This window comes from Perognathus longimembris, chromosome 7 (genome assembly GCF_023159225.1).
Source record: "Perognathus longimembris pacificus isolate PPM17 chromosome 7, ASM2315922v1, whole genome shotgun sequence".
NCBI lineage: Eukaryota > Metazoa > Chordata > Mammalia > Rodentia > Heteromyidae > Perognathus > Perognathus longimembris.
Window position 1 is genome coordinate 29,503,884 of NC_063167.1, and position 27,942 is coordinate 29,531,825.

The 27,942-nt window shown below is 49.9% G+C and overlaps 1 protein-coding gene across 6 annotated transcripts; it reads left to right on the plus strand.

The window, feature by feature from the left end:
• Window positions 1-7,161: 7,161 nt before the first annotated feature.
• Window positions 7,162-27,737, plus strand: LOC125355056 (E3 ubiquitin-protein ligase RNF220). Of its 6 annotated transcripts, none has more exons than XM_048351142.1 (11): window positions 7,162-7,423; window positions 7,588-7,630; window positions 10,614-10,735; window positions 11,088-11,220; window positions 20,563-20,659; window positions 20,841-20,927; window positions 21,066-21,121; window positions 21,227-21,305; window positions 25,719-25,827; window positions 25,944-26,018; window positions 26,768-27,737. In XM_048351142.1, the coding sequence occupies exons 1-11, from the start codon at window positions 7,370-7,372 to the stop codon at window positions 26,837-26,839; spliced, it is 927 nt and encodes a 308-aa protein (XP_048207099.1). In that variant the 5' UTR covers window positions 7,162-7,369; the 3' UTR covers window positions 26,840-27,737. The 6 variants fall into 6 exon arrangements, with proteins under 6 accessions (XP_048207099.1, XP_048207100.1, XP_048207101.1 ...); XM_048351143.1 differs by having other exon boundaries at window positions 7,163-7,423; window positions 10,614-10,657; XM_048351144.1 differs by having other exon boundaries at window positions 7,164-7,427.
• The last annotated feature ends 205 nt before the right edge of the window (window positions 27,738-27,942 follow it).

The following is a 27,942-nucleotide window of genomic DNA, read 5'->3' on the forward strand; positions in this document are numbered from 1 at the left end:
TTTTTTTCAAAACACATTTTACTGCTTTTTGGTCCATGTTTAAAAAGCGCCAGTGACCTTTTTTTATTCTGCTTGCCCCAGGTGTAATGCTGAGGCCTCTCAGGGCTTCTAACCTAGAGAACGAGAGAGAAGGAGGGGAAGAGAGAGTGCCCACAAGTAGAGGTTTTCTCATATTTGGGGGGCCTATTGTTCCCCTTCCTTAGCATCTTCCTTGAGACCAGAAGACCTTGCCGGATGGCATCTCCTTTCTGGGTTGAGGCTCTGTCACTCACCAGCCCTTCCTAGGTTTTAGCTTGGGTAAAGAAAAAGCTCCTGGTTACAGGAAACACCACCCCAGGCCCTTTGCAGCCGCCTCTCTCCTCGAGCTACTGGATTATGGGCCCATCAAGGAAGGGAGGTGCCTCTTTCCTTCAGATGTGCAACATGGCCACAGCATGCAGGTCACATCCTAAGGCTCAGTCGGAGATGAAGGATAAATGGCCGCTCCATCTTTTCCAAATTGCTTTCTTTGGGCTGTCACTGGCGATTTGGCATGGTTTTCTAGGCTGGGGCAGACTCTAAGGGAATTGTGTGCTTCCGGCTCAGAGATGGAGAAGGTGGGGGAGGAAGTATGGATTGCTTTCAGGCCTCTGGGCCACCCCCCCATTTGTAGCTGAACAGGCCTTGGCAAGAGCTGGCTCTCAGGCTGAGCGTGCCATGTGGTATTTAGAATTGTGGTGCTTGCACACAATTTAAAGCAGACAGTTTATTAATCTAAACTGCAGGCGTATGTAGAAGAGGCCATGTGGGACTGACGTGGGGGGATTAGTTTCGCTGGGGTTTTTGCTGGGGTCATCGCCACAGCACAGGGATAAATGGACCCAGCATACCTCCCTAGATGCACGCAAGAAACTCATACATACTATTTAATTTACTGTCTCCATAGTAGGGCAGCCATCAGCCTGTATTAGGGGCAGGCAGGGTGACAGGTATATGGCTTTACCCCCAACCCTACCTAGGGGTCCCAGAGTGTGTGCTCTAAGGGAGAACAAAGTATGTATGGTTCAGCCTACTGGGAGTGGCCTAGGAGTCCTTTCCCACTGGGCAGATTAGTCAGTGCAGTTATGGAAGAGGTTTGGACCTCCTATAGAGGGGTCTTTACCTTAACCCCTACCCTAACCACACTCCTGAGCTTGACCATGTGCCTTAAAAAATCTAAAGAGTAGCCTTCTTGTCCTCTGCTATCCTTTCTGCCTCACTACTACCAAAAGCTCCATAGGGCTGGGAACCCCAGGGAACTGCTGTAGGTCTCAATCAGCCTAAGCTACATGTCCTCTTCTTCTTCCAGTCCCTCCTATTGTCTGCTTCCATCAAGAGGGAAGGAGAGTCTCCAACAGCATCACCACACTCATCTGCCACTGATGACCTGCACCACTCAGACAGATATCAGGTGAGGAGGTGTGACAGCTAGGTCACCTGGGAGAGAGCTTCAAGGCCATGCATGGTGCTGATTCCTCCCACCTCAGGAGGCCAGAGGCCTGAACTGTGTTTGGAACCCTCTGTGTCTAGTGCCCCAAGTGAACTCAGAAGGCCCAGGTGTCAGAGAAAGGGCCTTATTAAAAAGATGGATTTTAGGATAAGATGCCAAGGTTCTTTGGGTTCTGAGCACCTCTGAAGCATCCTATCTATCAAGAAGTATCCTTTGGGGTTTTGTTTTATGAGACCCAGAAACAGCCTTGCATCACTGAATATTTCAAACTTCAAAAGCTGGATCCCTTAATTTTAACCCTGCAGACCTGCCAATCCATGGTATCAGGCCAGAAAGAGAAACAGGCAAACACTGTGGGCGGCATCTTAGGCAAATAGGGAATAATCAGACTCCTAATTATCAGAGCAGGAGGGAACCTTAAAAGTACCAGCATAGCTATCGATGGGCCTTCTCTGAGGTAGCAAGGAGAGAGAACATCCGCCAGAAGCCTTGGTTTGAGTAGAACACTGCCTTTGGGAATTCCTATCAAATGGAAGAAAACAAGGTCCTGATCCAAGAAACATTTGTCTAAATGACAAGGAGTCTAGAGAGCCCAATGTGAAAAGTGGGGAAGCAGCCCTGACCTGATGATGTGGAAAGGCAGAACAGCAGGGACTGGTAAGCTGGGTAAAGGGCCATGGTCCCTGCTGGCACACAGGAGGTCTTGGATGGAACTAGACAAAGGTGAGCTCTCAGGCACTCTTTCCTCATAGCTGACAGCCTGGCATCAGGGTACAGATCCTGGAGAGTGGAATGTCAAGTCTGGGCTAGACACCAGCCTCTGCTAGCACCTTTTGTGATGAATGATTTTGCCTGGAACTGAAACTGCATAGCCCAAAGTGCCAGTGCTACAGAAGGAACTCACAAACTCTGCTTTTTGTACTGGTCCTGGGGCTTGAACTCAGGGACTGAGCAATGTCCTTGAACTTTTTTTGCGCAAGGCTAGCGCTCTACCACTTGAGCCACAGCTCCACTTCCATTGGAAATAAGTCTCATGGACTTCCCTACGTGAACTGGCTTGAAACTATGATCCTCAAATCTCAGCCTCCTGAGCAGCTAGGATTACAGGAATGAGCCATTGGCACCCAGCTCATAAACTGTTTTAATCTTTTTTTTTTTTTTTTTTTTTTGTACTGGGGATCAAACCAGGACATTGTACTTGCTAGGCAAGCATTTTGCCACTGAGCTACATCCCAGCCCTCATGAACTCTGTTTTAAGAGAGACTTCCCAGTCAGCTCCTGGGATACATTGCCCTGATCGAGACATGGTTCAAAGTGCACAAGAGACCCAATTCTAGGAATTCTATTCTGAGAGGGAGCCAAGGCTATGTCCTGAAGAGTTCCATTTCAAAGGATAGGCAGAGGAATGCATTCAGAGCCCCAAACTCCCTCCTCATTAATAGCATGAACCTAACCACCTGCTGAATTATTAAAATAACCAAGAGGCAGATATGTACATGTATGACCCCCCCCACACACGTGTACCCCCATTCATATGTAGTGCTTTACATACAATTCACTTTGGGAAGTGAGGAAATCCCTAAAGCCAATCCATGTGTCCCTCAAAAGTCTCTAGAGCCAGATAATGACCCAGACAAATTCTAGGCGCTAAAGTATACATTTTAAACAACAGGTTCAGATTCAGTAACTTCCTCTAGGATAAAACACTCCTTTCCCTAATATTGAGGCTTTCGGTCATCTAGATTTAATATTTCCAATATCCCTTACTGATACTGCCTCCCAAGAATGCAATGGCCTCTCTCCCTTTGCAGGAGGTGCCCTTCCAATGTAGCCTCCTTGGGCTGGGGATGTGGCTTAGTGGTAGAGTGCTTGCCTAGAATGCATGAAGCCCTGGGTTCCATTCCTCAGTACCACATAAACAGAAAAAGCCGCAAGTGGCGCTGGAGCTCAAGTGGTAGAGTGCTAGCCTTGAGCACAGAGAAGTTCACGGACAGAGCCCAGGCCCTGAGTTCATGCCCCAGGATAAGCAGGAGAAAAAAAAAAGACCAATGTGGCCTCCTATCATTACACAAGACGCTTCTTTAAAGGAACAATACTCTTTTTTCTTTGGCCAGTCCTGGGCCTTGGACTCAGGGCCTGAGCAGTGTCCCTGGCTTCCTTTTTGCTCAAGGCTAGCACTCTGCCACTTGAGCCACAGCGCCACTTCTGGCCGTTTTTTGTATATGTGGTGCTGGGGAATCGAACCCAGGGCCTCATGTATACGAGGCAAGCTCTCTCGCCACTAGGCCATATCCCCAGCCCCAACAATACTCTTTTTAACTCCACTTCAACTTTATTTATCCTTCAACATCCTGCCCAAATGCCATCTCTTCCAAAAACCCTTTCTGGATTAGCTATCACTTCTCATGACCTCTGTGCAACCCTGTTACTTCTCACCACTCGTATCCTATTGTGATCATATTGTGATCACTCAGGTATGCTTCTGATATCTACTGTTAGATAACAACCTGTCCCAAAACTTGTTGGCTTAACAGGAGTTAATGTTTCCTGGGATTCTGTGAGTAGAGTAGGCTTCCTTCATTTATGCAGCTCATTTGAAGAACTGGCTGGGCTAGAAAGTCCAAAATGATCTCCCCCCATGTCTTAACAGTTTGGACATACCCCTAGCTCTCTCAGCTTCTTCACTTAGAGTCACTGGATAGTGGCCCACCAAGAGTGAAAAAGCTGCAAGGTTTCTTCAGGCTAGAATCTGGAGTTCACACCCATGATTCCCACCAGTTTCTATTAGGCAAAGCAAGAGCAAAAAGTTAGCTTTTAATCAAGGGATGAAGAAATGCAGCTCTTGAGAGGAGAAGCTGAAAAGAATTGTGGCCAATTTAATCTATCACAATGAATCTGACTCTTCACTAGACTTGGAGTTCCTCCAAGGCAAAGACCTTGTCTTATCCTTCCTTTACTCAAAGGTTTATCTAGTACCACTCAATGCTCAGCCCAAACTCCTTGCCTTCAAGGGGTTAGATTTGCAAATAGATCATTATGGCCCCGCATTTTAAGTGCTATGGGAAAGGTATAAATAAGTTTCTAAAAGCAAGGTGGAAGGGAAAATCAGAACAAGTATCACAGAGAAGATACTGACAGTACAAGAAAGAAATGGATCTCAAATAAAGGCTTTCCTGTGTGCACAGGGCAAAGTGCTATAGCATAGAATGATGTATTGAGGGATCTATTAACAGCTCTGTTGGGAAGGAGAATGCTCACAGATGTTAGAAGGCAAACTGGTAGGAGATAAAGATGGAAAGTAACCTAGGAACTAACTGGTTATCACCTGCTTTTTACATAATGCCTGGCCAGTAGTTGCCTTGATATATGTGTCTGTGTGTGTATTTTTTTCTTTTTGGTGCTGGTCCTGAGGCTTGAACTCAAGGCCTGGGCACTGTCCCTGTATGCTCAAGGCTTTGCTCAACTACTTGAGCCACAGTTCCACTTCCAGCTTTTTTGGTACTTAGAGATGAGTCTCACAGACCTTCTTGCCCAGGCTGGCTTTGAACCCCAATCCTCAGATCTCAGCCTCCTGAGTAGCTAAGATTACAGACATGAGCCACCAGTGCCAGGTTTTGTTTTGGTTTCTTTTAATCATTTAACTGGGTCTTAAAAGCAGAGGGTACTGGTTTCTGTCTAGCCCATACTGAGGAGATGGGATCTTTAAGAGATAGTAGGTAGGGCCCAGTTGAAAGTGTGGTCATTGGGGCATGCCCTCAAAGGGAACTGTCAAGACTCCAATCTCTTCCTTTTTCTTTGGCTTTCCCAGCATAAGGTGAGCCGGTTTTCTTCACCAGGTGCTCCTTCCATGCTGGACTGCTCAGGCAAAAAGAAATGGGGCCAACTAATTCGACTGTAACCTCTGAAACTGTGGGCCAAATAAACCTTTCCTCCTAATAGGTTGAGCACCTATTTGTTATGGTAATGGAAAACTGAATGACATGTAACAATCTAGTAACTCAAACTCAAGTTCAAATTTTGGTTCAATTCTCATAACTTAGGTTGGAGAAGTCATTTCCCTTTTCCAGGCTTGTTTTCTTAACAATGAAAATGAAGCTATGCATCTTAAGCCAGGCTTTAAAAGCCAGGGGGATTGGTTTTGGGTCTGGATTCTCATTGAGAATGGAGGAGGCCCGAAAAGGGTGCATCAGGTCTAGACCTCAAATGCACCTTTAACACATGGGCCTTTTGGAGACATTCCAGATCCAAACTAGAGCAATGCCCCGGCTCTACACTGGGATCAGGGTTTCTACCAGTGTTCTTGCCACACGGCATCTCACTTTACTGATATCTCCTTCTTGCTATATACCCTGTTCTAGGTGATGGATTAGAGATGATTCTTGATAGAAGAGGCAAATATAGTTAAAACATATGTCATCAGAGGGAAGCCAAGGAACTTGAAAACTCCAAAGAGGAAGCAACACACTAAGCATTGGGATGAAAGGGACACAAAAGCTTGCCCAGAGTGTTTTAAGGATAAACAAGCTAACCAAACAAGGAACATTGGGGGAGGGGGGCATCTAGCCCAGAGTACAGAACATAGGGTGCTCAAAAAGCTCAGCAAAACCAAGTGTCAGGAGTGCGAGGAAAGTTAGATGTGGTAGAGCAGACTGGAGAGGCAGACAAGGACAGGCATGTATGCCATGTTACAGATCTTCTAGGTGGAAAATCACTGAGCCCGTTTAAACATGGGGAAATGTCAATCTTACACAAAAACGTGAAGGATAGATTGCAAGGAGAGAAACCGAGGAGCAACAGATAAGCTTAGAGACAGCAGCTGCGAAGTGAGACAGCTAATGAGATTAAGAACTAGAGCACTCGTAAGCATAGCCAAGGAAGAAACACTGAAGGGCGTCTTTACCAATACCAGGAGCATGGTGGGCTCTGTTCACCCAAATGATTCATACATGGTCTCACCCAGGAGTGGTAAGCCCACCAATAAAAAGTATACAAGCTATAACAAGGATAGGCATGTATGTACACCATTTTTCCGTTAGGCCTGAAGAGTTGAATAGAAGAGATGGAAATGAGAAAAAGTAAGATCTTTAAAGGCAGATTCCCCGGATTTAGAGGGATGAGTGTGAAGGATAAATGAAAGGGAAGGGTCAAGGGCCACTTCTGAAGTTACCGGTGGGGCAACACCTGAGCAGATGCCAGCTTCCCTCTGTGAGCTGGGAACCCAGAAGGCAGGCACCTGTGTGGGGCATGCTGAAGTCGATGTTGGTCGGAAGGGGTATGCAATGCCTGTGAGAGGTCCAGGAGTATCCGCCGGACAGAAATGTTGGGAATCCTCTGAAGAGGGCTGCGGTGGGCTGAGGGCCAAGTCGGCGAAGGTGGGTTGGCCAGAGGAAGACGGAAATTCCGACTCCAGGTCCCCAAGCAAAGCGCGGCCGCTCGGAGCCGCTGCCACCCGACGGCCGAGCGGGAAGCCGAGGCCCCGCCAGGCCCGGCCGGAAGGAGTCCCGCAAAGGGAGGGGCCTGGGGCGGAGGCAAGGTCCCCGCAGCCGCTCAGGCCGGGGCGGGCAGAGTTTAGGGGCGGTAGGAGGGACCCCGGGGGCAGCCCCAGCCAGTTGGCTGGAGCGCAAGGGGCGGCTTCCTAGTCCCAGTCCGGCCAACCCCCCTCAACCCATGGTGAACTTTCACCCCCAGCGCGCGACGGCGACGGATCACGTGACCAGGGCCAACATGGCCGCCGCCGCTGCTGGGAGCTGAGGTGCCGCCACCGCCGGGCAGCCGGGGGGAATCCGCCCGCATCGCCGCCCTCGCCGGCTGGGCGGCCGCGGGGTCCAGAGAGCTGGAGGCCGGGGCTGGGGCGGCACCGCGCGGCGGCCACGGGGTCCTATTAAAGCAGTCCCGGCGGCTATGCCGAGGGCCCGGAGCGGCCGGCGGAGCAGGGGCACCGGCGGGAGGGAGGAAGTAGGTTTGTTTACGGGCTGTTTGGGGCGGGGCGCGCTTGGGCAGGGGTCGGGTGATGAGGCCGGGGACCCGGACTCCAGGCCGCACCTGACGCTCTTTTCTCTCTCTCTCCCCCTCTCCTCCCCCCCCCCCCCACTTTGCATGTGCCGGGGATTTTCTCCCAGACCTTCCTGCGAGTGCGAGCCAACCGGCAGACCCGGCTGAATGGTGAGTCTGGTCCGGCCCCTCCCTCCGCCCCACCCCCGGCCTCCTCCCGCACTGCCCGCCGTCCTCGCCTAGCCTGGGTCTCTTCCACCGTGGGGCCCACTGGTGCCTTTACAGTCACAGCATCTGAGTATGTGCAAACCAAGGCTACCGCCCTCAGTTTCCCCGTCTGTCTAATGGAGGTTATGGTTCCCAGCTCTTGCTGAAAGCCTCTCTAAAGGCCCTGAAGAACCCTGGGGGGCAATAAGTGTCGGAGAATGAGGAACAAGCTACACAATTCCAGTCGGGAGCTCAGCTTTGAATTTGCTAACTGCTGGGACCTCACTATACAAGCCGGCGGGGCGCTGAGAATGTTTTTCTTCTAGTTTTTAATCAGTGCCCAGTAGTGTGAATACAGCCTCTCTGCTGCGACTTGACAATGCAGTGAGATCTGGAGTTCCCACGGCAACAGGAACTAACTCATCCGAGGGCTCTTTGAGTTATCAGTCGGCCCACATTTCACAAAGGTGATCAGCGTGGGCTCGACAGCTCTTAGAGGCCTTCTCTGAAAGCAGCCCATATATGCACTACCTGACGGCCCCCCTTCTGGATTCAAACCTCTGGAGCATTCCTGTTTGCTGAGCACAATTGAATGGTCCTGTCTTTTTGTGCTGGTGTGGTGTTTATGGGGGTTGGTTTAAAGGGGCTAAGGATCTCTGGGCCAGCTGGTAAATGAATGAGAACGTAGTACGTCAAGATCCTATGTCTAACCATTTGGTTGCTGTTGCCAGGCTCAGCCCCAACCTGGAAAAAGGGAGAGCTGGCACTATGTTAAGCACCACTCTATCACACTTCTGAAAGAAAGACGTTACACACGTTCTGCAAATAGGGAAACTAAGGATCTGAGAGGTGAAAGTTATTTAAAATCACACAGCTGGGATGTAGTTAGGCCATGATTGAACTGAAATTTACTTCCAAAGCTTGTGCTTCTCCAACTGTGCCATACTACCTCTTTGGCAAGTTCTTTGTTTCTTCCAGCTTCTAGGTAGCCTTCAGTAGAGAATAAAACTTCTTGCCAAACTGCAAGGATGTTTTAAAAAAAAAGAATGGCAAAGGGGGAAAAAATACCTATTACCTGAGAGTGTCCAGATGAAACACAACCCACCAGGTGGCTTTCTGGGCCTAGCTTTTTGTTGGCCTGGATGCCCTGGACAAAGAACATCCACAAGTCCCAAGATTCTTTTTTTTTTTTTTTAATTCAGTCATTGATTCCTTATTGACTCTATCATCAGCCCCTTTTTACCTAGGAATACACTAGGTGTATTCTAGGCAGGTGAGGGTCCTTTGTGTTGGTACACTACACCATACTATGCTTCTAGAACTCTGAGGGCTCTTGCATTTCTGGTATCTTATATCCCTTCTTTATCCCAGCTCTGGCTCTGGAGTGTCAAGGCTGCTTGGACCTGGGATTCCAAGAGTTAGATCAGCCTAAGCCACGTGGCCCCAGAACATAGTCACGTTTCTGTAGTGGAAACAGAAGATTGGAGAGATTATCTGGGCTACAGACCAAGATTTCTCTAATTCTATACTCAGTTCTGGCGGCTTTCCATTTTGTTTGGGTCTTGGTAGGGCCACTCTGCTCTGTAGCTGGAAAAGCTCCCTGCCTCAGACCTATAACCAGCAGAGGCCTGGAGCCCTAGTACACACATTGGGATCTATCTTGCTCGTGCTGCTTAATTGGAGGAAGGACCCTGGGGTACAGGAGAGCAATGGAGTCAGGCCTGGTTTCCTATCTTTGCCACTTGTTAGTACTTGGACAAGTACCTTGATGGCTTTAAGCTTTTTTTTTTTTCTGTTAAAATGTAGAAATGCAACCTTAGCTTCAGGATATAGACCTAAGTCAGCCTCCTGTGTAAAGTACCAGGCTCTGAGCCTGAGATACAGTAGAACCTCTAAATTTTAACATAGCAACTGTCATCTCATCTCTGTTCCTCTCTGCTGCATTCATGAACTTCTAATCAAGGTCAACATCCATAAGAAAGTTCTTCACAGCCCTTCAGTAGAAAACGTTTCCCTTCTTGGCATACTCCCATCCTCTCCATCAGTGTGGTCTCAGAGTAGCCATCTTTGATCTTGCTATTGCATCCTGGGAGGGATAGAAGGAAGAGTCCCTTGTTTTGACCCCTTCCGGCTTCACTGACAGGAAGGCTGTAGAGAAGGATTAGTGAGCTAATTAGAAATGATTGCATCTCTCAGCATTAATTAGCAGTGCTGAGGGCTTGCAGTGTGCACTTTGGAACTGAACCTCCTGCAGGACAGCATGGCAGGCGATCCTCTGCCTTTGGGGCCAGCCAAGCCCCTCTGCACTGATTAGAACTGATAGGACAGGTTTGGGTATGCATAATAAGGTCCACCCTCTTCAGGTACCTTGGACCTTCTGACCCAGCTGGCCAGGGTCTGACCTAGATCCTCTATACCTTTATGACTGAGCCCTCAGTCTCCTTTCCTCTAAAATGGAGCCAGTGCACATCAGAGAAATGCCTCTAGTGGTGATCCTAGGTGGGATGCTAGGGACCATACCTTAGGGCCTTTGGCCCCTAGACCCAAAGTGGTTTTAACTGAGTAAACAGCTGACCAATCCAGCCCCTAGAGGAATTTTGGGTCTTGATCTTCTGGGGAGATAACAGCAGTATGAAGTGTCTCTGCCTGTTGGACTCATTGAGTACTACAGATAGGGAAAAAATGGGTTGAGCTTGAGCCAGGTGTGGCCAAAAAGCCACATGATGTCCATACTCCCTGGCCCAGCACCAGTCTCCCAGATGTTCTGGGCCATTCCCAGTCACCAAAGGACTAAGAGACACTGCAAAATGAGGACCGTATCAGGCACTTAATAAAAGGGCTAATGGCTAGCAGCAGGTCATGGTGTGTTAGCTCCACTGGGACTAAGCCACAAAGCTACAGTGACCGTCTGCTTATTCTGTGCTTTGTTTTCCATTTCTCTATGCAGCTCGGATTGGGAAAATGAAACGGAGGAAGCAAGATGAAGGGCAGGTATGTCCCCTGTGCAACCGCCCCCTGGCAGGATCGGAGCAGGAGATGAGTAGGCATGTGGAGCATTGCCTTTCTAAGGTAGAGGGGCTCTTGCCACCACCTTCCTCCTCCCACCTTCCCCTGACACTAGCTGCTGACTGCTCCTAAATCTTTGGGCTCTTGGGGTCTCCATGTGCTCTCAGCCTTTCCCTGTGCTCTTTGCCCTCTTCCTTTGCTGTTACTCCCTCCCTCCTTGGGTTCCTATGGAAAATTATTGGGAAGGGGCACAGCTCTTTATCCTCTAGGTTGGTTTTACTTCAAACAACCGGATAGCCAGGGGCCCAGCTGGCATACATGTACAGCAAGGACTGGGGCTGTGCTTTCCTTGGAGGCTCTAGGGAGCAAGTAGGGATGGTCTGGGCCCTACATGGTTCTTCTCTGCTCTTCACAGAGGGAAGGCTCCTGTATGGCCGAGGATGATGCCGTGGACATTGAGCATGAAAACAACAATCGCTTTGAGGAGTATGAATGGTGTGGGCAGAAGCGGATACGAGCCACTACACTGCTGGAAGGTGGCTTTCGAGGTACTAGCAGCTAACGCACAGGCATTTGCACTCTGGTGGTCAGGCTTTTGGTGGTATCTCCATCCAGTGGAAGCCACAAGGCCACTGCTAGTGACTGGTCATTTGTTCTGCCACGTGGGAACGGCTGGTGGTGGGACTCCTTTGTGACTGTGCTGCCTGCCTGTGATGTGCATATTAAAATGGATGTATTTGGGTGGGGAAATGGAATTGTGAGGCTGCAAGCTAGGAGTGACGAGGGGGGGCTCTCAGCCTCGGGTGATACATTGAAGGTGACAGCCAAGCCGCGTTAGCACCTGCATAAAATATTAAAGGGACGGTTATGCATTTATCACTCCATCCCTCTTAAGGCTGATAAATGAGAATCCAGCAACCTGCTGTACACCTCCAGCATTGGGGGCCCTGAGGGCTTCCAGGCAAACACATTGGATTTTCCTCCTCCTCCTCCTCCTCCTCCTCCTTAGTCCTATGTCAGGAAAATCAGTTACAAAGGAGAGAGTGAGTTATGGCAAAATTTGACCTCCCATGAGCTTCATTGGTGAATCTAATTTTAGCTCTGATCCCATCCTTTCTCCCTGGGCGCCCTCTGCCCTGAAGCAAGAGGAGCCTGGGCCCAGCTGCTCCCTGTTCCCTGGATTCTCCCCAATTGCTGCAAAGGAGTTTTCGCAGGGCCCTGCCCATCTCCAGGGCTCTCTCAGCTCCTTGGTAGGGCATGGTTGCCCCCTCCTGATGAGATAGCAGAATTAGTTGAGTGCATAGGGTCAGTGTCCTCTTGTCAAACTCCCCTGCCCTGGCAAGAGAAAGAAGTAGCTGTTTGCCTCCTGGCCCTCCAGCCCCTTCCTCTTTCTTTCTACATACACAGCTGGCACTGCAGCTTGGGGTCATTAAGGGAGCCAGCCTGCTTCCCATCTGCCTCCTGTTTGCTGGTAACACCCTTGGGAATAACACTGTATATGGTCCTTGGGGAATCACAGCAGCTGCTAAGGGGGGGGGGGGAGTCTTGCTTCCTTGGGGCCAGACCACCTGGGCCATGCCTAGGACTGGTCTCTGGGGAGCCAGACTAGGTAAAGGGGCTGAGTCCAGATGGGGTCTTGTACCTTTAGGCTTCTCTCAAATGTCCCATGGGTCTTATGACAAGCCAAAACATAAGTCAGAAAGGTTAAACCATTTCCTTGCACCTGAGCTAGACAGTGTCAGTTGCCATCACACTGTTTTCATGCCTGTGCTGGAGTTCTAGCATATCTTAGGCCTTGAAAGAGTAAACAGCAGAGCCCCAGAGCCCAGGAATCATGCACACGGGTGTGTGGTGGCCGTCTCAGCAGGTCAGTTCCAGAATGCTGCTCTGCCTAGCTTTGTTGGCAGCTGCATCTATTCACGTCTTTCACTGCTGTGGCAACGTAATACGTTTTCTTGGCACAGAACTGGACCTGATGGCTTCTGGGCACCTGACAGGACTTGGGAATGGTCAGGCTATGCAGAGCTGCTGATTTGGCTGAGTCTTTCCCAGTGCTGGGATGGGCTGGCAGAGCCATGTGAGGGGCTCTTAGGCCCTGGGCGGGTATCAGTTTTCCCTGAGTGTTTACACTGTGAGGTTGTTTCTTTCAAGAATTCCTGAGGAGAGTTCAAAGGGGCTTTTCTTTGAGCGATTTGGAGAGCGGAATGAGAGTGAGACTTGAAGAGGGAACAAGGCTGGAGGTGCCTTTATCTGCAGAGAATTGCTCCAGCTTTCCTGATAGAAGCTGCTGCCGCCTCTTAAACAGCTTAGTGCAGTCAAAAGACAGGCTGACTTGAAAGGCTGTTTTACAGCGAGATCAGCGGGGGCCACGAAGCAGAGAGCGGGCTCAGTGGAGCGGAGGAGGCTGAGCCTCCTCAGTAGGGGGGGCTATCAAAGGGAGGCCTTGGCTGATCCTGACTGCCTCTGCCCCCAAAACCCTGCCTGCAAAAGCTGACCATCTGTCAACCTACCCTTCCTGGCCAGGACCACTAGGCCTCAACTCTTGGGGGGTTGGGTGTGGCCCCGCCAGGAGGGCTGGTGTCAGTGCAGCGCATTGATCGCCCGCCGGGCGGGCCAGGCCGCAAGCCGGGCAGCGCGTGCTTAATGTGATTGAAAGGCAGTTAAAATGGCGGTGACCTTTTCAGGAGGAATTAGATTGCCTGCCAAGACCGGTTAGAGGGAGTGATAACGCCAGCTGAAGAAGCTGCCCAGCCGACTTCAGAGAAAGGAAGGCAGAGGCAGGATGAGCAGGCAAGCAGTAAGGCCCATTTAAGCCTTCTGTGCGTGCTGACAGAACAGAGATTGCTGTCCTTGTTAGATATGAAAGAATTGAAGAATTGCAGATAAGTTCCTCTGTCCGATCATCACCTGTACCTCCTCCCAAACTAGGACTCCCTCATCATCCTCAGCAATGCTTTCCACCTGGCCCCCTAGGAGCTGGTCTGATGGGTCAGATCTGTTGCCTTGAATGTAATCTGCTGTGGGAGGCAGAGGATAAGTAAGCATTTTGATGGAGACACTTGGCAAGGGAATTAGCCTTTGGGACAGGGACCTGTGGTTACTGAGTAGGAGGAGGCCTAGATATCTTGGAACTGGAAGTGCTTGAAATTGGTACTTTAGGGAAAATAAACAGCTGGAAAACATCAGTAGGTCCAAGCAAAAATAGGTGTTTGGGGTTTTTTTTTTTCCCAGTCCTGGGGCTTGAACTCAGGGCATGGGCACTGTCCCTGAGCTTTTGTTGCTCAAGGCTGGCACTCTGCCACTTGAGCCACCACTCTACTTCTGGCTTTTGGTGGTTAGTTGGAGATAAGGGTCTCATGGACTTTCCTGTCCAAGCTGGCTTCGAACCACAATCCTCAGATCTCAACCTCCTAAGTAGCTAGGACTATAGACATGAGCCACCAGTGCCCTGCATAGATATAAATCTTTTCTTTCTTTTTTTTTTTTGTCAATTGTGGGGCTTGAACTCAGGGCCTAGGTGCTGTCCTTGAGCTTTTTCACTCAAGGCTAGCACTCTACCACTGAGCCTCAGTGCCACTTCTAGTTTTCTGGTGGTTAGTTGGAGATAAGAGCCTCACTGATTTTACTGCCTGGGCTGGTTTGGAACCCTGATTCTCAGATACATACCTCCTAAGTAGCTACGATGACAGGCATAAGCCACTGGTGCCTGGTTAGATTGTATTTATTTTTTGGCCAGTCCTGGATGGACTCAAGGTCCATCCTTTAACTCAAGGTCTGAGCACTGTCCCTAAGCTTCTTTTTGCTCAAAGCTAGCACTCTACTACTTGAGCCACAGCTCCACTTCCGCCTTTTTCTGTTTATGTGGTACTGAGGAATTGAACCCAGGGCTTCATGCATTCTAGGCAAGCACTGTGCCACTAGGCCACATTCCCAGCCCAAATTGTTTGTTTGAGGAAACATGCTGACTTTCATAGTTCTAGGAGAGATCCTGAAGCTATGTGTCTTGTGCCAATTGTCCACTCAAAACCTGAGGTTTCTTAATTACCTGCTAGTGCCATTTGCATAGCAGCAGCACACAAATCCTGGTACTTCACTCAAAAGAGATAGGCACTTAGGTGTTCCTCTGGAGTACCCTACCAAACCTGCGCAGAGCAGAGGCCTTTCCAGGCCGTTCCAGAAATTGGCCACAGAAAAGCACTTATGATGAACTTGCCCATACCTCTAGTCAAAAAAGATCTGTGACTACTGAGACATAGTATGCCTTATTTCTCAATGTGCTAGTTTCTGCAGAAGAGACCTGTGGTAGTCACCCATGGGCTTTGCCTGTGAGAGTTCACATGGCTGGATTTGGGGAACCCCAAACTCATCACATGTGGAAGGGATATAAGACATGGGAAGATTCATTTCAAATAACTGATAGGAAGCTACACTGGAAGTGGCAAGTATCTGTAGCTCTTTGAGCCTTAGGGGGGATGCATTGTTGGTATCTAACATGAAGTCCTATGAAGCAAACAGGTAAAGTAGGAAGAAAGCCTACTGAGACATTTAGTTGTGAAGGTTTCTGCCCTGCCATATCCTGGTCTAGGGACTGCAGCTTCTCAAGTTCCTGTCTTAGCTTTATGCTAGTTCTAAGCAGCCTGGAAGAAAGAGTCATGGAGAGAATAAGAGGATAGCTTTGTCACAGCTCTTTTGAAGTTTATCAAAACTAGCACCAGATTATGGGGCAAAAGGCTAAGAAGTGTTTTCCTTTTTTTTTTGGCCAGTCCTGGGGCTTGGACTCAGGGCCTGAGCACCCTCCCTGGCTTCTTTTTGCTCAAGGCTAGCACTCTGCCACTTGAGCCACAGCGCCACTTCTGGCCATTTTCTATATATGTGGTGCTGGGGAATCGAACCCAGAGTTTCATGTATACAAGGCAAAGCACTCTTGCCACTAGGCCATATCCCCAGCCAGGCTAAGAAGTGTTGGGAGGCCAAAAATACAGGCCTTGGCCCCACTGTTCCTTTAGCATGCTGGTTCCCAAAAGATGGAAGCTCCAGGTGTTTAAATGATCCTGGGCACAGCTCTGCTATGTGGTCCTGTCAGTGATAGGTGTTGGAACAAGACACGGCAAGAGGTAGCCTTGGAATGGAGAGGTCGGCTGCTTTAACTCCCTACCACCTTTAGTTATGAATGTTGTCTGGTAGGAGGGGTGAGAAGCGATGGCAAGGAGCAAGACCTCTTCTGTCCCCTGTGGCAATAGACAGGACTTAATCGCCTTTTGGAACACAATTGTTAAGCTGGGACAGAGGGAGTGCAGGCAGAAGGAGCAAGTATCAATGGTTTTAAACGGCGTCTGTCTCTGTGCGTCTCTCCTGACGTGAGGCAGTGAAACGCGTTATCGAGGAGGCCCGGAAAGTGGCTAAGTGCGTTTGACACACGCCAACTCCCTGCCTCCACACTGGATAATTGCATTGTCAACTGTTCAGCGAGGTGGCAGGTGACACTGCAGGCCGATTGATTGTCCCGCATCGCAGCTCCCCAGACTGTCAGCTCCCCAATCGATGGCGTTTACACAAGACACCGTAACTGCATCTGTAACTAATTCCAGTGTAAAACTCCCCGGAAGCTGCTGCCCCTGCCCTCCCTGTTTCTGAGCATTGGGCTCTGGAAGGCCTCAAGACTTTCTCCCTGGGCTCTGGTTTGGTTGGGAGCAGCAGGTGAGGAAATCGATGGCTCCTTTTTTGTGGTTTCAGGTTCTAGGGCATTACTACCCCCAGTCAACCAGCTTCTCCAGTTTCCCAATCAATCATGTGATCAATTGATTAAATTAACACTGATCTTTTTTTCCCCATCTCAGTGACCCAGGAAGAAATGAGTTTATTGGAGAAGGGTAATTTTCATAACATTTAGATTTACATATCATTCCTGAACTTCATCCTCTCCCATTGTGTTGTCAAGTATTTACTAGAAGGAAAGGGATTTTCTGCATATCCAGGCTTGGGCAACTCACTTTGCTGGGCAGAGTTGACCTTCAGATTCAGTTTGCCTTCGAGAGCCCAGACTTTTGTGTCATTTTCATCTGGGGCAGAACCATAGCAAGAGGCCACCTTTGTGACTGAGGGATACACTGGATCATCTTGGAGATCCATGGAACTGAGTTCTTCCCAGGACAGCAGCAGCAGGAGTGGCAGCTTGCCTGTTACTCCCAGAGCTACATGGAAGAGGAGCCAGAGACTTGGAAAGGAGCTATCTGTGCCATCTTGCCTCTGAGTACTGGCTTGGGATATTCCAGCAGCTGAGAACATAAAATGACTGTGGAGCCTTCCTCGAAGCGAGGGAGGGGGGAGGCAAGCTGGCAGGGGCTCTGTCTGCATAAAATGGCTTTATGGCCGTTTCTTTTTATTATGATTCTGCCAGAAGTCAGCAAGTGACATTTCATTAAGAAAATAAAGTTTAATGTGCTGGGAAGGAGGTTGGAGCAGGCTGGGGCAAGCACCAGAGTGAAATTGGTGGTGGCAGCCTGGTCCAAACACCTGTAGGGAGAGCTTCCCAACATCTGTCTTTGCTGGTGGATGGGGTCAGGATCAAAGTAGACTGCTCGGACCAGAGGCAGAGAGGCCGTTTCCCTGGCAGACAAGATATGTCATGCTTGTTCTCTCTCTCATCTCCCTTGTCAGAGGAACAGAAGGTTGTTGCCCAGCTGGGAGATGGAGCCTGGTAGGGAAGGCTATATCCTGATAGGTTTCTGTAAGCCACTAGCCTACCAGTCCTGGCCTCTCTCATGGTGTGGGGTTCCCAGGCCCTCACTGAGAAATGTTTCCAGTATTTAACCAGTATGATTGGGATGTTTAGTGAGGCAACTGCTGAGGGTCTGGCCAGCTCTACTGGATGATGCTAAGAACAAGCAATGAAGCAGGCTTGAGACTCTTGCAGCTTTCCAGCTGGTGAGAGATAATACAATGAGGTACATGTGATTTTGGAGTTACATGAGAGTTTGGGTAGAACTGGGTGCCAGTGGCTCATGCCTATAATCCTAGCTACGCAGGCTGAGATCTTAGGATTGCAGTTCATAGCTAGCCCATTCAGGAAACTCCATGAGGTACTTACCTCCAATTAGCCAGCAAAATGCTGGAAATGGAGTTGTGCCTCAAGTGCTTAGAGTACAGCCTTAAATGAAAAAAGCTAAGGGACAGTGCCCCAGTACCAAAAAAAAAGCTTGGGTAGACACAAGGAAGAAACATGTATATCCACCACACAGTACCTGGAAAATAGGAACCAGATCCTGAAAGTCTATTCTCAACACAAAGATCAAAAGAATGTTAGATGTAAGAAATCATTCCTTCAGCAAGCATTTATATAGTAGCTACTCTGCATAGTCACTACAAGTTAATGGCAGAAGGCATCATAAGTTGATCTGAGTCATATCTGCCAAAAAAGCATTTGTTGGGGCTGGGGATATGGCCTAGTGGCAAGAGAGCTTGCCTCGTATACATGAGGCCCTGGGTTCGATTCCCCAGCACCACATATACAGAAAATGGCCAAAAGTGGCGCTGTGGCTCAAGTGGCAGAGTGCTAGCCTTGAGCAAAAGGAAGCCAGGGACAGTGCTCAGGCCCTGAGTTCAAGGTCCAGGACTGGCCAAAAAAAAAAAAAAAAGCATTGGTTGTGTAGACAAGAAGTAGGAGGCTCAATAGCGTGGGACAAAGAGTGTATGGGATATAGTAGACACAGTAGATAGGTCCCACTGGAGTCTGATTCCTGGTGTAAACGAGTATGCAGTGAGACTGCAGAGGGAAGAGGGCAGGACTTCAGGCCATAGGGCTACTTTACATATTGGAACTTCCAGGAAGCTTTGGCTGTCACTTACTCTGCTTTGTCAAGAGAGAGTCATACTGGACTCAGGAATGGTGCCAGGATTCTCTGCTTCCTTTTTGCTCACCCACTGGGCAGGGCAGACAGTTGAACAGAGGCTGGCTCTGAGCTGAGTACTTGAGAAAGGACGGATGGCAGGGCTTGGAGGGTACAGGCTGTAAATGAACCTGATAGCTACATTCTGATTGATGGCAGAGTTTGTCTCCCAAACTGTCAGAGGGTTTATAGAGGTGCCACTCACCCACAAGGTAGGAATTGCTTGTCAGGACACCTGGCTGTGAACAGGAGACAGAGCTGTAACTTGGTGTTTTCTCAGCTTAATGGCCCTGCTGCTGACCTCCCTGCTGCCTCAAGTGTATTGGGGCCTCTGGGTAGAGGGTAAATGAGGACTGTCAGGAAGAGTGGAGCTTAGGCAGCATTCATTCCCTTTTCTATCCCTGTTGCTTCCTCTGGGATGGGTGGACTCAAGACCAGAGACTGGAGGGGGATAAAAGAGATGAAGGTGGGGCTGGGAATATGGCCTCGTGGCAAGAGTGCTTGCCTCCTACACATGAAGCTCTTGGTTCGATTCCCCAGCACCACATATATGGAAAACGGCCAGAAGGGGCGCTGTGGCTCAGGTGGCAGAGTGCTAGCCTTGAGCGGGAAGAAGCCAGGGACGGTGCTCAGGCCCTGAGTCCAAGGCCCAGGACTGGCAAAAAAATAAATAAATAAATAACAAAAAAAAAAGAGATGAAGGTACTTTTTCAGCACTAGAAAGGTGAACATCCCAGATGGGGTGAATATCATTGACAAAGGTCTCAAGAACGGTGTGTCTAGAGCACAATAATCAGTCTCTATGTCCATATGCATAGGCCTCTGTATTGAAGTGAGAAAAGAGAGGGTACAGAGTAACAGATACAGGAAGATCTTTACGGATCTAACTGAGGAGTGTAGTTGACTGTGGATATAGTGGGGAGTGTTAGGGGTTTGGGAACAAGAAAAAGAAGGGTCACAACTCATAGTAAGCAGAATGAATCAATAAGACAAGAGGCTTTCTAGACTTACCCTAATTAGTGTATAAGGACCCAAGAGTACTAAGAATGGACAAGAAGATATTTGAGTTGAGATCTTTGGGCAGAGCCCTACACTTCTAGATGTTCTTAAGAGTTTCTTTGCTGATCAGATGCTGGATAAGTAGGAGACCCACTGGGAAAAAGCAGAGGTTAGGGGCAGCTCTGTAGTACCTGACTGTGGACTATCAGAGTTGTCCTGGGAGTCAGAGATCGATCACCTGGCAGGTGAGCTACCCTGGTGTAGCCTCAGTAGCACACTCCTTATTTAACCAAGAGTCTGCCTATCTTCCCAAGGAAAAGGAGGTATCAGCCGACTTCTCTGGCCTTTGGCCTGCCCAGCCAGCTTGGTTGCTTTCATGGACTGCTTTGAGAAGCAGGTGTGCATGCCTGTCCTCCCTTTTCTCTTTCTCCCTAATCCCCTTATAACTACACTTGTCCAGGAATCTGGGCCGCACGAGGCAGAGATGAATAATTAATGTCAGGCGCTTCAGACACCAAATATTTGAACAGCTGCCTGGTATTTTTGCTGGCAAGGACCTGGCGGCCAAAATCAGAATGCTGGCTGGGGGTCCCACTCTGTGGCTCTGATTGGCCTGACCAGCCTGTTCTCTTTGACTGACTTATCAGACTAGACAGTGGGACATCAGGAGACCCAGGTCTGGTAGGGGGTGACCTCTTCGGGAGCTGATTTGTCTGCCTGCTCTTCATGGACCTGGAAGACGAGTACATAGGAGTGGTATCTCCTACGAACCTGGCCTAGTGTCCAAACAGAGACTACCTTAAAGCAGCATGCAGTGACCAAAAGGAACAGTTACACAGAAAGAAGGGACTGCAATGTCAGAGTCAGGAGCAATAAAGTATCTGCTTCTATATATCCCAAGCCCAAGTTTCTATCTGGGCCTTATTTGGCCCTACAGTAGCAGAAAGAGCACCCGTGGTCTCATATTTTTGGTCCCTGGCCCTTCTTACACCCTGCTTCCCACAGGCTCTGGCTTCGTCATGTGCAGCGGCAAAGAGAACCCGGACAGTGATGCTGACTTGGATGTGGATGGGGATGACACACTGGAGTATGGGAAGCCACAGTATCCTTGGGGCCCTGTGGGACAAGATGGGGCTGGTTGGGTAGGCCAGGGAGAACCAGAAGTAGGTAGCACCTCTGGCACTGACACTTGGGCCAGTCTCAGCTTTCACTAAGGGAAGATTCAGCCCTCATGGCCGTACTGCACACAAGCTAGGATCTATTGTCCTTGACCACCATGTCAGATACACAGAGGCGGATGTCATCCCCTGCACAGGCGAGGAACCTGGTGAAGCCAAGGAGAGAGAGGCACTCCGGGGTGCAGTCCTAAAGCAAGTTGTGGGCACAAGCATGGGTGGATGGGATTGGAGGGATAAGGAAACCCAGAAGCTGACCTCAACCCAGGAACCACTGTCAGGGCTGTCCTGCCTGACTTCCGCCCTCACATGTTCTTTCTCCTTCCTCTCTAGTGGTGGGCCTCCCAGCACCCGCATCACACCAGAGTTCTCCAAGTGGGCCAGTGACGGTAAGTCTGACCTAAGTCAGAAGTGATGGGGGGAGAGGGCATCCCTAGATGCTGGTGACTGACTCAAGCCCAGCCCTCACCTATGTACCCCGTCTGTCCCCACAGAGATGCCATCCACCAGCAATGGGGAAAGCAGCAAGCAGGAAGCTATGCAGAAGACCTGTAAGAACAGCGACATCGAGAAGTAAGTGTAGCAGGGAGCACTTTACTAGCAGGAAGGCCTATTGCCAGGCCTTCTGGCCTTCTGAGTGCAGCTCAGTCCTGCTGCCCTGGGCACACAGCCTGCAGTGGAGCCCAGCTGGTGCTAAGCGTACTCTGAATTGATCACTGGGCCACTGCCCTGGGAGCCTTGGTGGAGGGAGGAGCAGTTTGCCTGCCTGCCCGCTGAGGCGGCCTCTGCCCAGGGAATGTGATGTATGGCCGCCCAGCCCAGCCGGCGCACTTGATTCATCTCCAGTTTCTGTTTCTTAATCGGGAGCTAAATTGGTTTCATTTTTCTTGTCCCGGGTGGTATTCGCAGTGGGTTTTAGGCAGGAGCATTGGGTCTCATCACTTCTGCTAGGAATTTTTGGTTAGGGTTCTGTGGCAGGGTAACAGGGGCCCCATTGGTATTTTACCCAGGACTAGGGAGCTCCTGGCCTGCACCTGTAGAAGGTACAGGGTTTGCTACCAGCTAGACATCATACTGCTTTTTCAGAAGTGCAAGCAAGGCCAGTTCTGGTCCCAAAAAGTGGCATTGTCCAGTCGAGGCTGCCTGGAGCTGTTACCATTGGCCATTGCTTAGCACCCTGAACCTACCCACTCCCTCCAACTGGAGGCTAGGTTGCCTGGGGGTAAAAGGCAGCCTCTTCATTCTAGGACCAGTGCTCCATCTTGCCTCCTGCTAGGAGAGTGGATTGCAGGCCAGTGCAGGGCTGGGTCGGTGGCCCAGGGTCACCTCCCATTTGTTTCCCTCCATTTTGTGTTGTCATAAATTCATTCCAGCCCGTTGTGGTTGATCAGTTTATCTCGGCCGGGGCCGCGAGTGCTGCTGGCATGATGTATGGGCCGCGGCGCAGGGCCCGGCTGCCCATGAATCACCGCAGCTGCTCCGTGTCAGCGCCAGAGCAGGCCGTACGGGTTCGGTGCAACCAGCTTGGGAGGGGGGGATGACGTATGGATGTTTATTTAATAATTCTCTCCTACTCCAGCTGAGCAGGGCGGGCGGGGCTGTAAGGGGCGCCCACCCTCGTCTGGAGGGGCTGCTCATAAATCAGAAAGACAAGATCATTAATCAGGAATGGCGCCCGAGGGGGAGGTGGGGGCCAGAGCCAGTGACCATCCATGGAGATACTACCCTCCAAGGCTGGGGAAAGTCACCATTCTGTCCCACCTGTGTGAGCACAGGCTCCAGTGGGTGGTGCTGTCTGGGATAAGTTGAGGACTGGCTGACTCCTGCACATAGAGATCTATATTAAGTCTGGATCTGCCAAGATTGGAGCCTTCAGTCCCCATGCTTCTCTGTCTTCCTAGTCCATGGAGTATGGGTTTCTACCCTAAGTTCATTTCAAATCCCAGTGAAGGGGAAAGGCAGAAGAATGGGCCTTCCTTCAGAGTCTGGCCACCCTGTGCGGTGGAGAGTTTCAGAAGTAGCTGGACAATTGGGTATTTCACCAAAGTCAGAGGTGGTACATAATGAACATTTCAGAATAGGTGGCCTAAGGAACGTGTCCTGGCCCTTAATGCGGCCTTAGAATTCTTGGAAAGGAGCAGGCCTTTATTTCTCCATCTGAAATTTGCAACCTGGTCTTTAGAGAAGAAGAGAGCATAGATCCCCATTCTTGTTGAGTATTTACCTACATTTCAGGTGGGGATGGTACATATGAGACTGAGCAAAAATGCCAGTGAAGGGGCCAGACGTAGGTACCTGTGATGAAGAGGAGGATCATGAGGCTTCCCAGAGCTAGAAGACTGGGAACTCCAGGGAATCTCAGTACTAAAAGGAACTAGAAACAGATTTCCTTCTCAGCATTCCCGAAGAAACAATGCAAAGAGAGTTATGGACCCATAGGATGGTGAACCTAGAGTACTCCCTGGGGTGTAGCCAGTAGGGAGTCACATTCTGTGTTGCTTCTGACCCCCTAAAAGAAAAAAGCCAGAGAGTAAAGTTTGTTGTAGTACATTAAATGTTACTATTACAACTAGGTGCCTATAATCCCAGCACTCCAGAAACTTAGGAAGGTTATTTCAGGTCACATTGGGTAGTTCAAGGCCAACCTAGACTACATATACATAGTAAGGTCCTTCCTCAAAATTTTAAGGGCAGATGTTACCACTACCCTTCCCATATCCCTCTTGACTACTTTGCATCCAGTGGCTACCTTTCTGAGCTGATTGGCAGAACTGCACTATACTCCTAATTATTGTCTGTGCCATGTGGCCTCCAGACCCATTTCAGCCAACTCTTTGCTTCCTGGTTGAATGTACCTTTGAAACCATAGCTATTCTGTCACACCTTCTTCCAACACCTTAACAACTCCCCATTGCCCTTGAGATTAACTTCAATTCAGAGTGTGGCATTTAAAGCCTGTCAGGCAGGTCTTTCTCACTTTAGCACCATCTGCCTAACTGGGGGTTGGGGGGTTTTGGCCTTTGTTTCTTCTTTTCCTTGGCCTGAAGATCCAGCTCACAGCTGGTATGGAGTGGTGGTTAGTTACCAGTTGATCACAGAATAGGATTGAAATCCCATCTTCCCAAATTTAGGCAAACCTTGGGCAGGCTACTTAATTTTTCTGTTTTAGATTTTTTTCATACATAAAGTGGAAATGTTAGAATTTTCTCAAGTCTGTAAAGGATGAATAAGATATTATTAATAGTGAGCTGGGAATCTGGCCTAGTGGTAGAGTGCTTGCCTCCCATACATGAAGCCCTGGGTTCGATTCCCCAGCACCACATATATGGAAAACAGCCAGAAGGGGCGCTGTGGCTCAGGTGGCAGAGTGCTAGCCTTGAGCTGGAAGAAGCCAGGGATAGTGCTCAGGCCCTGAGTCCAAGGCCCAGGACTGGCCGAAAAAAATAATAATAACTGGGTGCCAGTGGCTCGTGCTTGTAATCCTAGCTATTCAAGAGGCTGAGATCTGAGGATCAAGATTCAAAGCCAGCCCAGTGAAAAAGTCCTTGAAATTCCATCTTCAAAATAGCCAGCAAAGAGCAGGGCTGGAGCCATGGCTCAAGTGGCAGAGTACCAGCTGACCAAGCTAGCCAAGTGAATGCAAGGCCTGGGTCCAAACTCCAGTACTTCCCTCAAAAGAAAGAAAGTTACCAAACCTTCAGTGTAATCCCTGGCATTTAGTAAATTCTTAATAAGTTCCTGTAATTTTAATTGTAGCATCTCATTCCCCAAGTCCCATCCCAGTGTTAACATTTCTGTCCTACAAGCATCCTTGCTGTTAATTTGTTTTAGGAGAAGGATCATTGGAATTACTCTAGCTGGTCCCTATTCATTGGTGCTGTCAAATCTTGGAAAAGTTGTAGGGACCCTGTAATGCTGGGCTTAGGCTAAGGACTATCAGGGCATCAAAGGCATAGGAAGAAATAAGCAGCATGTGAAGGATGTAGTCAGTCCCCATGTCTTCCTTTCCCTAGAGGTTGTACTAGCTTTTCATTCAGCAAGTGTTTACTCATGCTCATGTGCCCAAAGTGGAGCCTCCATCCATAATATACTGGACTAATGAGTATCTAGCCTCAGGCAACTGAGTCTAGATCTTGAGACCCAACACCTTTGCAGTAGGACTGCTGGGTTGGATGGAGTTCAGAGCCTCTAGTGGTGGTGCTGCCTGAGAGGGTTGCAGGAAGTTTCCTAGAGGTGATGGGTGATAAAATGAGTTGAGAGCATGGGAAGATCAGCGAGGCTGAGGGAGCAGGTAGTAAAGGGTAGTAAGTTTGTGTGATGGACCATAGCATGGCAGGGTCTGGGCCCAAAAAGAGTTTAGTAGCACTTTACTCAGACCTTGAAGTGTTGGAAGATGACAAAGTTTTGCTTTCAGAATGTAATTTCTAGGGCTGGGGATATTGCCTAGTGGCAAGAGTGCTTGCTTCATATACATGAGGCCCTGGGTTTGATTCCTCAGCACCACATATACAGAAAATGGCCAGAAGTGGCGCTGTGGCTCAAGTGGCAGAGTGCTAGCCTTGAGCAAAAAAGAAGCCAGGGACAGTGCTCAGGCCCTGAGTTCACGGCCTAGGACTGGCCAAAAAAACAAAAAAAAAAAACCAAAAGAATGTAATTTCTAGTTACTGGGCAAATAGGATGGAGATGAGGGGGGTGATTCATAGAAAAAAACTATGAGGGCCTAATTGGCAGTGGGAAAGGTAGAAGAGATTTGAGGAGTCAAGGGATTGTGGAGTAGGAGTTGAGAATGGTTCTCAGGTATGTTTTAGAAACTCATCAGGTGGAGATGGAGGAAGAGTTCTAGAATGTGGGGCTGCTGAAGCTCTGGGCCCTTGGGGAAGGCACGGTGGTGCTATCTAGGGGACATTTGTGTATGTGATTCTGGAATTAGGGAAGTTGAGATTGGGGGTGCGCCACCCTGCTCCCTACTGTGCCTCCTCTCTACAGAATCACTGAAGATTCAGCAGTAACCACATTTGAGGCCCTGAAGGCTCGGGTCAGGGAGCTTGAACGTCAGCTATCTCGGGGAGACCGATACAAATGCCTCATCTGCATGGTGAGTAGGAGGGAAGTGGGAGTGCTCTTGGTCAGGCCTTGAGGCCCCCTGGGGAGCTAGAGAGGGTCTCTCAGGACCTACTTCATGGACCCCTTCTCTGCCCACCCCCTCCCTAGGACTCGTACTCGATGCCACTAACGTCGATCCAGTGTTGGCATGTGCACTGCGAGGAGTGCTGGCTGCGGACCCTGGTGAGGCGGCATGGAGACTGGGGAGTGGGTGGGGGTTTGGGGCACTGTCCACATGTCCAATTACACCCGTGCTTGTGCCTGCTTCGGGGAGGCCAGGGACAGCAAGTGCATAGAACAGTCAGAGCCAGGATATTTACCCTCCACATTCACTATGTCTGCCCCCCACTCCCACCACAGATTTATTAAACTCTCCCCTCTCTAGGTTCCTAGCATTCTCCCTTCCCCTTGCTCCTACCCCCAGAAGACCTGCTGCATCCCATGTATTGGTGAGAGCCTCCGATCAGAAGGAGGCTAGTGGTGGGTAAGCAGGACCAGGGCCTCTGCCCCTCCCCCTCCCATTACTAAGCTCCTTCTGCTCCTGCCCCTGTTCTTCGCTCTGGAGCAGCCATTAAAATGTCGCCCGGAGACAGCAATAAAAGGCCCGGACGTGGGCTCTGTGTCCTGATCAAAGGCCGCGTGTAATCTCGTTAGGGCCGCGGCAGCCACAGCTGGACCCAGCCTTGTTCTCATTACCGGGGCTCCTGCTGCGGGGCTGGCCAGGCGGTTTGATCCTGGCGTCCCCCCAACACAGGAGTATGCCTGCCTGCTCAGAGGCTGCCTAAGCATCCCCAGTCTGGCTGATAGAGGACCAAGGTCCCAGCGCATACATGATACAGACGTGGCTGCAGGCCCAGGTGCTCCTGTGCACAAGCATGCAGCATGTTGTGGCTAACCACCCCCCCACCCCACCCCCTGCGTTGTCCCTGCAGGGTGCCAAGAAGCTCTGTCCACAGTGCAACACCATCACAGCGCCCGGAGATCTGCGGAGGATCTACTTGTGAACCAGCCACCCAGGCAGGCCTTGCCTTGAGCAATCCCACCTGCCCTGGCCTCTGTGACAGTGACCCTCTCCCCTTGTATATACTTGCACACGCGTTCCCCTTGTACATACATGCACATATACACTCGCGCGCACACACACATACACACGTATAGGACTCTGGAGCCAGAGGGGAGCAGTCCTGCCTATTGGCTCCCACCAAGCTTGGGGACCATACCTGTCCAGTCTCTGTTTCTAGGGTGGGCAGGGAGGTGGGGATGGGGCCTAGTGAGTCAAGGCTCGATCCCCAGCCCCCAGACTGACAGATAACAGACAGGCAAACACCAGACTGAAGCACATGTAATATAGACCGTGTATGTTTACAATGTTGTGTATAAATGGGACAACTCCTTCGCCCTCCACCCCTCCCCTTTGGTTGTATGATTTTCTTCTTTTTTTAAGAAACCTGGAGGCAGCACCCCATTCGGGGCTGGCTGGGGGCTCGGCCCATCCACGTCTTGGGGTACCTGCCTCTCCCTCTCCTGTGGCATCCCTTCCCTCTCCATGTGCTCGGTGTTCAGTGGTGTATATTTCTCTCCCAGACATGGGGTATATGCCCCAAGGGATGTGATCCTCTCCTTAGTCTTAGCTCTTGGGGCTCTTTATAAGGAGCTGATGGTGGGGCAGGAAATGGGACCCGAGCTGAGGCTGAGGCTGGTGCTGGCTGAGGGCACCCAGCTGCCCAGCCTTCTGCTGAGAACCATTCCTGGGAGTAGAGCTGTGTTCCCAGGGGAAAGTGTTGTCTCTCTGCCCCTCCTGTGGGCCCCATGGTGTGATGCTGTGTCTGTATATTCTATACAAAGGTACTTGTCCTTCCCCTTTGTAAACTACATTTGACATGGATTAAACCAGTATAAACAGCTGTTGTCAGTGTGTATGTGGAGAGAAAGGGCTGATGGGAACGTGGGTGGACTGAGGCTGTTAAGGGTTAATTCTGGGCAGCTGGATGGAGGAAAGGACTTAGCTATAGGTGTGTGAAGCTATAACAGGGTTGGCCTGCCTAGCCCTAGAGCATTCCAGCAGGGATGGGGGTGGGGACAAGGGACTCTGGGCTCCTGACTATTG